Source organism: Rhinoderma darwinii, chromosome 11 (assembly GCF_050947455.1).
Source record: "Rhinoderma darwinii isolate aRhiDar2 chromosome 11, aRhiDar2.hap1, whole genome shotgun sequence".
Lineage (NCBI taxonomy): Eukaryota > Metazoa > Chordata > Amphibia > Anura > Rhinodermatidae > Rhinoderma > Rhinoderma darwinii.
In genome coordinates this window covers 87,658,180-87,670,722 of record NC_134697.1, presented here as the reverse complement: position 1 = coordinate 87,670,722, position 12,543 = coordinate 87,658,180, and the positions used below count along the sequence as shown (strand labels likewise).

The 12,543-nt window shown below is 50.5% G+C and overlaps 1 protein-coding gene across 1 annotated transcript in view; it reads right to left on the bottom strand.

The window, feature by feature from the left end:
- Positions 1 to 12,543, bottom strand: part of LOC142662999 (uncharacterized) — a 46,973-nt gene that overhangs the window by 14,513 nt on the left and 19,917 nt on the right. Inside the window, exons 6-8 of the mRNA XM_075841293.1 lie at positions 5,899 to 6,006; positions 3,433 to 3,579; positions 3,167 to 3,350 (exon numbers count right to left, since the gene is read on the bottom strand). Of these exons, the coding sequence (XP_075697408.1) occupies positions 3,167 to 3,350; positions 3,433 to 3,579; positions 5,899 to 6,006 (439 nt within the window). The remainder of the gene's footprint in view (positions 1 to 3,166; positions 3,351 to 3,432; positions 3,580 to 5,898; positions 6,007 to 12,543) is intronic.

The window sequence follows — 12,543 nt, the reverse complement described above, 5'->3', positions numbered from 1 at the left end:
ACTTCCTGGAGGGGGCTAGGCACCAGGTAACGGTCCTTACCGACCACAAGAATCTGTTTTTCCTAGAATCTGCCCGGAGGCTAAACCCGAGACAAGCTCGATGGGCGTTGTTTTTTACTAGATTCAACTTTTTGGTCACCTATAGGGCTGGGTCTAAAAATATTAAAGCTGATGCACTGTCGCGTAGCTTCATGGCCAGCCCTCCTTCGGAGGAAGATCCTGCTTGTGTTTTGCCCCCAGGTATAATCATTTCCTCTGTTGATTCTGACTTAGTCTCCGAAATTGCGGCTGATCAAGGTTCAGCTCCTGGGAAGCTTCCTGAGAACAAGATGTTTGTTCCCCTGCAATTCCGGCTAAGGGTACTCAGGGAAAATCATGACTCTGCACTATCTGGCCATCCAGGCATCCTGGGTACCAAGCACCTCATTACCAGAAACTATTAGTGGCCTGGATTGCCTAAAGACGTTAAGGCCTACGTCGCCGCTTGTGAAATTTGTGCTAGGTCCAAGCTTCCCAGGTCCCGACCAGCGGGCTTACTATGTTCTTTGCCCATTCCCCAGAGACCTTGGACACATATCTCGATGGATTTTATCACCGATCTGCCTCCATCTCAAGGCAAGTCGGTGGTGTGGGTTGTAGTAGACCGCTTCAGTAAGATGTGCCACTTTGTGCCCCTCAAAAAACTACCCAATGCTAAGACGCTAGCTACCTTGTTTGTCAAACACCTCCTGCGTCTCCATGGGGTTCCTGTCAATATAGTTTCTGACAGAGGGGTACAATTTGTTTTATTGTTTTGGAGAGCTTTCTATAAAAGTTGGAGATTGATCTGTCCTTCTCCTCGGCCTTCCATCCTGAAACTAATGGCCAAACCGAGAGGAATAATCAGTCTCTAGAACAATATTTAAGGTGTTTTATCTCTGAGTGTCAATATGATTGGGTCTCCTTCATTTCCCTCGCCAAATTTTCCCTTAATAACCGGGTCAGTAACTAGTCAGGGGTCTCCCCCTTTTTCTGTAATTTTGGGTTTACTCCACGGTTCTCCACCGTTTCACCTGGTGGTTCCAACAATCCCGAAGTAGATGTCGTTCATCGGGAACTGTGCACAGTCTGGGCCCAGGTTCAGAAGAACCTAGAGGCGTCCCAGAGCATACAAAAGACTCAGGCAGATAGAAGACGTTCTGCTAACCCCTTGTTTGTGGTCGGGGATCTGGTGTGACTGTCTTCAAAAAATTTGCGGCTTAAAGTCCCGTCCAAAAAATTTGCTCCCCGCTATATAGGGCCGTACAAGGTCATTGAGGTTTTTAACCCTGTCTCCTTCCGACTGGAGTTACCCCTGTCTTTTCGAATACACGACGTGTTTCATGCCTCCCTCCTGAAACGCTGCTCCTCGTCCTTGGCTACCTCGAGGAAACCTCCGGTCCCTGTTCTCACCCCTGAAGGGGTAGAATTCGAGGTGGCCAAGATTGTGGACAGCAGGATGGTCCAAGGCTCCCTCAAGTACCTGGTCCATTGGAGAGGATACGGGCCTGAGGAGAGGACTTGGGTACCCGCCCGGGATGTTCACGCTGGGGTATTGCTCAGGAGGTCCCATCTTCGGTTCCCCAATAAGCCAGGTCCACCTAGAAAGGATCTAGTGGCCCCTCATAAAAGGGGGGGGTACTGTAAAGGATCTGCCAGACACAGCTTCTGTGTCGACGCCCGTGGTTAATCAGTCTGCACCTGCTCCTAAGTCTGATAGTGACTCGATCTGCTACCACTCAGGCTGGTAGGCTCAGGAGTGGGAGAACCTATCACAGCCTGGCCAGAAGGAGCTAGCTCCCGCCCTCGGCCTATTTATACCTTCATTTCCTGCTTGTCTCTGCCTGTGATTCTTTCCTGTATCCTGGCTCTGCTGCTCCTGCTATTATTATTGACCTTGCTTCATTTTGACCCTGGCTTTATGGTCTACTCTCCTGCTGTGCGTTTGGTACCTCGTACACTCCTGGTTTGACTCGGCTCGTTCACTACTCTTGTTGCTCACGGTCTTGCCGTGGGCAACTGCCCCATTTCCCTTAGCTTCTGTGTACCCTTGTCTGTTTGTCTGTCGTGCACATATTGAGCGTAGGGACCGTCGCCCAGTTGTACGCCGTCGCCTAGGACGGGCCGTGCAAGTAGGCAGGGACTGAGTGGGGGGTAGATTAGGGCTCACCTGTCTGTCTCCCTACCCAGTCATTACACTTGGTATGCGGAAGCATTAAGATTTCCCTTCACTGGAACTAAGGGGCCGATCCCTGAAAAATACCCCCCATAGTATTATCCCTCCTCCACCAAACTTCTGGCACAATGCAGTCAGGCGGGTAACGTCCTCCTGGCATTCACTAAACCCAGATTCATCCATCAGACCGCCAGATAGAGAAGCGTCACTCCACAGAACACGCCAGATAGAGAAGCGTCACTCCACAGAACACGCCAGATAGAGAAGCGTCACTCCGCAGAACACGCCAGATAGAGAAGCGTCACTCCACAGAACACGTCAGATAGAGAAGCGTCACTCCACAGAACACGTTTCCTCTGTTCCAGAGTCCAGTGGCAGCGGCTTTACACCCCTCCATCTGACGCTTGGCATTCTGCTTGGTGATGTAAGGCTGGCATGCTGCTGTTCGGCCCTCATGTCATGAAGTTCCCGGCGCAGTTTTTGAGCAGATGTTAATACTAGAGGTCTATACTCTGCAGTTATGGAGTCAGCAGAGCGTTGGCATCTTTTCTGCACTCAGCGACCTGCTCTGTAACTTTACGTGGTCTGCCACTTATTGGCTGAGTTGCTGCGGTTCCTTCCCTTTTGTAATAATATTTCTCACAGGTGATGATGGAATATCTAAGGGGAGACATTTCAAGTACTGACTTGTTACAACAGTGACATTCTATTACAGGACCGCGCTGGAATTCAGTGATCTCTCTACAACGACCCGTTCTATCACTAATGACTGTAAAAGACGACTGCATGGTGAGGTGCCGGATGTTATACACCTGTGGGAATGGAAGTGAAGGAAACACCTGAATTCAATTATATAGAACTTTGTCCCAATACATTTGTCCAGATAGTATAGGTCCTCCACTAGAGTTGAATATGTGAGCATTCGTATTAACTGGTGGAACAGTCTACAACAAAAGCAATGAAGTCTCTCACCCGGTAAAACGAGGGGTTGGTGGTCCTCCATCATGACGTCCTTGTACAGATCCCTCTTACCCGGTGATGTGAGGGGCCGGTGGTCCTCCATCATGACGTCCCTGTACAGATCCTTGTGTCCTTCTATATACTCCCACTCCTCCATGGAGAAATAGACGGTGACATCCTGACACCTTATAGGGACCTGACACACAATGAGACAGTCATCATCCCGACACCTTCATAGCGTCACTATATAATGTCCCAGCATTCCCGGTAGTCCTCACCTCTCCGGTCAGCAGATGAATGATCTTGTTGGTGAGGTCTAAGATCTTCTGCTCGTCGATCGGACTCCAATGGCTTCTAATACCAGATGCAAAGGAACAGTCACTGACAACAAAATCCTCCCAAGACTTCCTCTGAGGTCCATAATCCTGAGTTATGATAAAAAAAGAAAAAAAAACAACTATAAAAACAAACACATTGCGGAGTCATTTGCACTAGAGTAAAAACCCCTGACCTCTCTAGTCAATATCGAATAATAGAGAAAATAATAATAATCTTTATATAGCGCCAAAATATTCGGCAGCACATTACAATTCAGAGGAAGCGTGCGAGGACATTACAGAGTGACAAAACTAATTAAAGGGTAAATAAACTTTTAAAAAACTTCTGACATGTTCATGGGTGAGGTCCGAGCACTGAGACCCCCCACCGATCACTAAAATGAAGCAACTGAAGCCCTCGGGTGAATAATGTGCCGATTAGTTTCTGATCGGCTTTCCTCGGAAAGCCAAGGGCGCAGTATACGGACTTAAAGACTTTCTATTGACACAAAACACCACTCCGAGGAAAGCCGATCAGAAACGAAGCGGCTTCTGCTGCTTTGTTTTAGCGATCAGTGGGATCTCAGTGCTCGGACCCCCACCGATCAAAACTTCTGACATGTCAAAATTTTACTTACCATTTAATAATTCGCAAGAGCTTACAATCTATGAGGAAATAGGGGAACACACAAAATGTAAAAAGTGCTTATTTTGTACAATGCACCTCCATATTTTATGCACAGGGGGCAGTAACATAAAGCTGCAGGAGCCGTCACCAGACAGTATCTGTGTATGACGGACATGACGTGTATTGGGGTGCGAGGGGTGTGGGGGAAACTGCTGAGTGACGGGGTCAGGTCTGATGACTAATGTAAAATGGGGGGCTAGTCAAGCAGTCAGATCAGGGAATGTTATAGGCCGTTCTCAAAAGATGTGTTTTTAGGGCACGTTTAAAACTGTGGATGTTGGGAATTAATCTGATTGTCTGGGGTAGCGCATTCCACAGGACGGTGCGGCAGGAGAGAAGTCTTGGAGACGGGAGTCAGAGGTTCGGATTATGGTGGATTTTAATCTAAGGTCGTTGGCAGAACGTAGAGCCCGAGTAGGGTGGTAGACAGAGATGAGGGAGGAGATGTAAGGAGGTGCAGCACTGTGGAGAGCTTTGTGGGTGAGAGTAATAAGTTATTCTAAAGTGAATGGGCAACCACTGTGGTGACTGGCACAGGGTAGAGGCATTGATGTAGTGACTGGCACAGGGTAGAGGCGTTGATGTAGTGACTGGCACAGGGTAGAGGCGTTGGTGTAGTGACTGGCACAGGGTAGAGGTGTTGGTGTAGTGACTGGCACAGGGTAGAGGTGTTGGTGTAGTGACTGGCACAGGGTAGAGATGTTGGTGTAGTGACTGGCACAGGGTAGAGGCATTGGTGTAGTGACTGGCACAGGGTAGAGGCATTGGTGTAGTGACTGGCAGAGGGTAGAGGCGTTGGTGTAGTGACTGGCACAGGGTAGAGGCGTTGATGTAGTGACTGGCACAGGGTAGAGGCGTTGATGTAGTGACTGGCACAGGGTAGAGGCGTTGGTGTAGTGACTGGCACAGGGTAGAGGTGTTGGTGTAGTGACTGGCACAGGGTAGAGGTGTTGGTGTAGTGACTGGCACAGGGTAGAGGTGTTGGTGTAGTGACTGGCACAGGGTAGAGGTGTTGGTGTAGTGACTGGCACAGGGTAGAGGTGTTGGTGTAGTGACTGGCACAGGGTAGAGGTGTTGGTGTAGTGACTGGCACAGGGTAGAGGTGTTGGTGTAGTGACTGGCACAGGGTAGAGGTGTTGGTGTAGTGACTGGCACAGGGTAGAGGCATTGGTGTAGTGACTGGCACAGGGTAGAGGCATTGGTGTAGTGACTGGCACAGGGTAGAGGCATTGGTGTAGTGACTGGCGAAGGGGAGAGGCATTGGTGTAGTGACTGGCACAGGGTAGAGGCATTGATGTAGCAGTGCAGTGAATAGCGTATGGGAGCTGCACATGGTGAGGGAAGGAGAGAGGGACTGATGTGGAGAAAATCTATCAAATACGTAAATGGGTGGTAGGATTGTAAGCAAAGAACAGCCACAATGATGAGTGACGCAGTGAACCTGCCGAGAACACAGATAGGGCCCTGTTCACACCTGTGTTTGGATTTCCATTGTTCTGCTTCGTCAGCAGAACAAAAAAACGAAAATACTGGAAGCGCCGATTCTGTTCAAACAACAGAGATAACGGCACCCGACGGAAACCACTGACTTGAACGGGTGTCCGTGGCTCTTTATGCAGCGCTGTTGCTCCGGGTATTTTCGTCTGGATCTGCGAGTCCCCTAATGTGAACAGGCTCTAATATAACTGTATGATAATAGTAATACGCGAGGTCATGTGACACAACACGCAGTATCTCACCTCTCCGGTCAGCAGGCGGATTATCTTCAAGGACAGGTTAAGGATTCTCTCCAGCCTGGACCTCCGGACCTCCTGCTCCATTCTTGGCGAGTTAGGCAGAAGGTCCATCTATGGCGTCTTTAATATCACACACGTCCAACCCAAGACAAGAAAACCTCCGATATCTGCAGACGTTACAGGAGTCCTTGACCGCCTAGTCCTTCATTTAGTCCCCCGGGATCACATCCATCCCTGTGCTCGTGACTCACTGCCATGTTTCCACGCACAGGACGGAACCGTATCTGTAATATAGGTTTAAAGGGCAGGAGTGAAGGGGTTAATACAATAATAACACTAATTAAGTGCATTTCCCAGAGCACAATACACACATAATATATTATAATTATCCAACCAGTCACATGACCCAGCTCCACAGAATGTCGCCTGAGCCGTGCTCAGCGACAAAACACCAATGTTTCCTCTCATTCCAGCGTCCAGCTGCCCGACCCGGAGCCACAGCTCCTGAGGAACGAGTACTTCCGGATTATGCGTTCCACACAGCCTCTGGGTTTGCGTTCCAATCTACCTGTAGTCCGTTCGTTTCTACTCCTTTTGGTATCGTTTTGGAAGTCAGGACTACAAATCCCAAAATGCACTGCAAGTGTAGCGAAATTATCAACGCTCTTAGGCAGCAGTGCCCTCTTGTGTTAATTTCTGGTATAACGCTTCTCTAACAAGATCATTGCTGTGCTCTTAGGCAACAGTGCCCTCTTGTGTTCTTTTTGGGTATAACGCTTCTATAAACAAGATCATTGCTGCGCTCTAAGGCTATGTTCACACGGAGTATTTTGGGGGAGGAATATCTGCCTCAAAATTCCGTTTGGAACTTTGAGGCAGATATTCCTCTCCCTGCACGCCGATTTTCGCGGCAATTATCGCGCCGTTTTTCGCCCGCGGCCATTGAGCGCCACGGGCATAAAACAGCGAGAAATACGCTTTCTCCTGCCTCCCATTGAAGTCAATGGGAGGTCGGAGGCGGAAGCGCCCGAAGATAGGGCATGTCGCTTCTTTTTCCCGCGAGCAGTAAAACTGCCGATGCCTCCCATTGAAATCAATGGGAGGCGTTCTCGGGCCGTTTCTGCCGAGTTTTGCGACGCGGTTTCCATAGCCTTAGGCTGGGTTCACACGACCTATTTTCAGGCGTAAACGAGGCGTATAATGCCTCGTTTTACGCCTGAAAATAGGGCTACCATACGTCGGCAAACATCTGTCCATTCATTTGAATGGGTTTGCCGACGTATTGTGCAGACGACCTGTAAATTACGAGTCGTCGTTTGACAGCTGTCAAACGACGACGAGTAAATGGACTGCCTCGACAAAGAAGTGCAGGACACTTCTTTGCCACGTAATTTGAGCTGTTCTTCATTGAACTCAATGAAGCACAGCTCAAGATTTACGAGCGTCTCAGACGGCTCGCAAAATGCGAGAAGGAGCATTTACGTGTGAAACGAGGCAGCTGTTTTCTCTTGAAAACAGTCTGTCTTTTCACACGTAAATGACAGCTAGCGTCTGACACACTAATTACGGACGTAATTCGGGCATTTTTGACGTTTGTCTGTTCACACGAGGCGTATATTTACGCGCCGCTGTCAAATGATGGCGCGTAGACGCCCGCGTCAAAGAAGTGACCTGTCACTTCTTGGGGCGTAATTGGAGCCGTTATTCATTGACTCCAATGAAAAGCAGCGCCAATTACGTCCGTAATGGACGCGGCGTTCAAGCGCCTGCACATGCCGTTACGGCTGAAATTACGGGGATGTTTCCTCCTGAAAACATCCCCGTAATTTCAGCCGTTACGGACGCTGCCGTGGGAACATACCCTAAGGCCTCATTCACACAATGGGTCCGAGTGTCGGCCGATAAAATCGGCCGTTTTTCCGGCCGGTCTGCATCCGTTTTGCATCCGTTCCGGGCCGTGTTGCCGTTTTTAACGGCCGATTTTGACCCGTTTTTTTCCCTGTCCGTTTTAAAATCGGATGAATTTCATTTAAATTTGTTGCCACACACAGCCCCCTGCAGGTAATGCCACCCAGCCCAATGTAGGTAATGCCACCAAGTACCCTGTAGGTTGCACCCATCCCCTCCCCCCCCTTCCATGAGAAGTCACTGACTTCAATGTCCATATATGGACAGTGCAGTCACTGACTTCTCCTGGAGAGGAATCCCCGACCCGGGGATTCCGCTTCAGAAGTGAGAGACGTCACTGTGTCCATATATGGACAGTGCAGTCACTCACTTCTCCTGTAGCGGAATCCCCGGCCACGGGGTCGGGGATTCCGCTTCAAAAGTGAGTGACGTCGCTGTGTCCATATATGGACAGCGTAGTCACTCACTTCTCCTGTAGCGGAATCCCCGGCCAGGGGGTCGGGGATTCCGCTTCAGAAGTGAGTGACATCGCTGTGTCCATATATGGACAGTGTAGTCACTCACTTCTCCTGTAGCGGAATCCCCAATCCCCGGCCGGGGATTGGGGATTTCGACTCCTACAGGGAGCAAACAAAGACCCTTCTCCTCCTCACATGCACTCTGCACTGTGAGGAGGAGGAGGAGGAGGAGGAGAGAGAGAGCGCGAGCGACGGAATACATGGCCATCACTCGGGACACATTCCGGTGATGGCCGTGTATTACCCGGCCCCATAGACTTCTATGGGAGCCAGGCGGCCGGGTAAACGGCCGAAAATAGGGCATGTCCCATTTTTTGACGGCCAGGTTTCCCGGGCCGTCAAAAAATCAGTCGTGTGAATAGCCCCATTAGGGGTCTATTGTTCCTACTGCAGCCGGGTGACGGCCGATTTATGAACGGCCGTTGCCCGGCCGGGAAACCCTGTCGTTTGAATAAGGGCTTAGGGTATGTTCACAAGGCCTATTTTCAGACGTAATTCGGTCGTTTTAGGGCCTGTTCACACAGAGTATTTTGACAAGCTTTTTGGAGCGGAAACCGCTCCGCAAAACTTGTCAAAAACCGGCCGAAAATGCCTCCCATTGAAATCAATGGGAGGCGGGGGCGGTTTTCTCCCGCAAGCGGTAAAACCGCCTCGCGGGAGAAAGAAGGGACATGCCCAATCTTCGAGCGTTTACACCTCTGACCTCCCATTGACATCAAAGGGAGGTAGAGAGAGCGTATTTCGCTGAGTTTTTTGCCCGTAGCACTCTATGGCCGCGGCGAAAATCGCAGCAAACGACGTGTAGGAAGGACAAAATCTGCCTCAAAATCCCAAATGGAATATTGAGGCAGAATTTTTTTCCTCCTGCAAAAAACGCCTCGAATTACACGTGAAAAAACGCCCTAATACTTCGGCAAACATCTGCCCATTGCTTGCAATGGGTTTTACGATGTTCTGTTCCCACGAGCCTTTATTTTACACGTCGCTGTCAAAATACAGCGCGTAAAATGACGGCTCGTCAAAAGAAGTGCAGGTCACTTCTTGGGACGTTTTTGGAGCCGTTTTTCATAGACTATTGAAAACCGCTCCAAAAACGGCCGTAAAAAACGCGAGTGGCTCAAAAAACGTCTGAAAATGAGGAGCTGATGTTTGTAGGCGTAAGGGAGCCGTTTTTTCAGGCATAATTCGAGGCGTAAAACGCCGGAATTAGGTCTGAAAATAGGCCGTGTGAACATACCCTAAGGCCTTTTTCACACTGAGTTTTTTGCAAGAGGAAAATTCTGCCTAAAAATTCCGTTTGGGATTTTGAGGCAGGTTTTGTCCTTCCTGCACGTCGTTTGCCGTGATTTTCGCAACGTTTTTCGCTCGTGCCCATTGAGTGCTACGGGCAAAAAACTCAGCGAAAATACGCTTTCTCTGCCTCCCATTGATGTCAATGGGAGGTCAGAGGCGTAAACGCGCGAAGATAGGGCATGTCCCTTCTTTCTCCCGCAAGGCGGTTTTACCGCTTGCGGGAGAAAACCGCCCCCGCCTCCCATTGAAATCAATGGGAGCCATTTTCAGCCGGTTTTTGACGAGTTTTGCGGAGCGGTTTCCGCGTCAAAAAACTCTGTGTGAACATAGCCTAAGGCTGGATTCACACGAGCATGTTACGTCCGTAATGGACGGACGTATTTCGGCCGCTAATCCCGGACCGAATACACTGCAGGGAGCCGGGCTCCTAGCATCATACTTATGTACGACGCTAGGAGTCCCTGCCTCTCCGTGGAACTACTGTCCCGTACTGAAAAGATGTTTTCAGTACGGGACAGTTGTCCTGCAGCGAGGCAGAGACTCCTAGCGTCGTACATAACTATGATGCTAGGAGCCCGGCTCCCTGCAGTGTGTTCGGTCCGGGATTAGCGGCCGAAATACGTTCCGTCCTTTACGGACCGAACATGCTCGTGTGAATCCAGCCTAAAGGCTATGTTGACATGCTAAAGTAAAAACGGCTGTAAAATACGGAGCTGTTTTCTAGGGAAAACAGCCTCGATTTTCAGCCGTTTTTAAAGCATCAAACGTTTTTTGATGTGTTTTTTTGAGTTGTTTTTCTATTGACACAATGAAAAATGTAAGTGACATGCACTTCTTTTTACGGGGCGTTTTTCCAAACGGCCGCGTAAAAAACAAAACGCCCCGTCTGAACGAAACACAGTTTTTCCCATTGTAATCAATGGGCAGATGTTTGGAGGCGTTCAGCTACCATTTTTTCCAGGCGTATTTAGAGGAGTTTACGCCCTGAAATACGCCTGAAAACTCTGCGTGTGACATTATCCTTAGGCAACAGTGCCCTCTTATATATTTCCTTATAGCACAAATTTGACTTTTAAATATAAGGAACCAATCAGACATAAAGGGTTCACTATACGGAGGCGAGAGAAATCCCATGTAATGAGTACTATGGCATCAGTGACGGGAGACGGCTTCTGAAGCTCCTTTACAGGGACCAATGAATGGGTGAAGGAGCTAAATGGGCAAATGGCTAATCACATCGTGAATGCAGCTAAAAAAAATGGTCACTAGTCGGCAGGACATCTCCCTGTATAAACAGGGAGATGCGCTGCCGACACGATGATAATGGATGAGGACGATCGTGCTAACGATTGTTGGTGCCCATACTAAATGATCATTGCTCCGTATCAAGGGATCAACGAGAGCCGATCGACAAGTTGTATGTGCAAGGCATTAGAAACTAGGAGCTTACGCGCATCCATTGTTGGGCTCCAAGCTCCGGGTGGCGGGGTGTACAGCATAAGCTTTTCTTTTGTTGAATTGGCAATCACCTTTGTTGGAACCCTTTGCAACATTTAGTGATCACAAGCGTTAAAAGAATTTCACAAAAATCCCGGCTCCTGCGTTACCTCATGAATCGGCAGAGAGGACTCCAAGCAGAGAGTATCATGTATTACGCAAGAGAGCTTTATTGAAGATGAATACATGAACACAAGACAATAAGTAAAGGTTTTACCTGGTCAGGGTGGTGGTGTGAACGGGATCAGGGTGGTGGTGTGAACGGGATCAGGGTGGTGGTGTGAACGGGGTCAGGGTGGTGGTGTGAACGGGGTCAGGGTGGTGGTGTGAACGGGGTCAGGGTGGTGGTGTGAACGGGGTCAGGGTGGTGGTGTGAACGGGGTCAGGGTGGTGGTGTGAACGGGGTCAGGGTGGTGGTGTGAACGGGATCAGGGTGGTGGTGTGAACGGGATCAGGGTGGTGGTGTGAACGGGATCAGGGTGGTGGTGTGAACGGGATCAGGGTGGTGGTGTGAACGGGATCAGGGTGGTGGTGTGAACGGGATCAGGGTGGTGGTGTGAACGGGATCAGGGTGGTGGTGTGAACGGGATCAGGGTGGTGGTGTGAACGGGATCAGGGTGGTGGTGTGAACGGGATCAGGGTGGTGGTGTGAACGGGATCAGGGTGGTGGTGTGAACGTGATCAGGGTGGTGGTGTGAACGTGATCAGGGTGGTGGTGTGAACGTGATCAGGGTGGTGGTGTGAACGTGGTCAGGGTGGTGGTGTGAACGTGATCAGGGTGGTGGTGTGAACGGGGTCAGGGTGGTGGTGTGAACGGGGTCAGGGTGGTGGTGTGAACGGGGTCAGGGTGGTGGTGTGAACGGGGTCAGGGTGGTGGTGTGAACGGGGTCAGGGTGGTGGTGTGAACGGGGTCAGGGTGGTGGTGTGAACGGGGTCAGGGTGGTGGTGTGAACGGGGTCAGGGTGGTGGTGTGAACGGGGTCAGGGTGGTGGTGTGAACGGGGTCAGGGTGGTGGTGTGAACGGGGTCAGGGTGGTGGTGTGAACGGGGTCAGGGTGGTGGTGTGAACGGGGTCAGGGTGGTGGTGTGAACGGGGTCAGGGTGGTGGTGTGAACGGGGTCAGGGTGGTGGTGTGAACGGGGTCAGGGTGGTGGTGTGAACGGGGTCAGGGTGGTGGTGTGAACGGGGTCAGGGTGGTGGTGTGAACGGGGTCAGGGTGGTGGTGTGAACGGGGTCAGGGTGGTGGTGTGAACGGGGTCAGGGTGGTGGTGTGAACGGGGTCAGGGTGGTGGTGTGAACGGGGTCAGGGTGGTGGTGTGAACGGGGTCAGGGTGGTGGTGTGAACGGGGTCAGGGTGGTGGTGTGAACGGGGTCAGGGTGGTGGTGTGAACGGGGTCAGGGTGGTGGTGTGAACGGGGTCAGGGTGGTGGTGT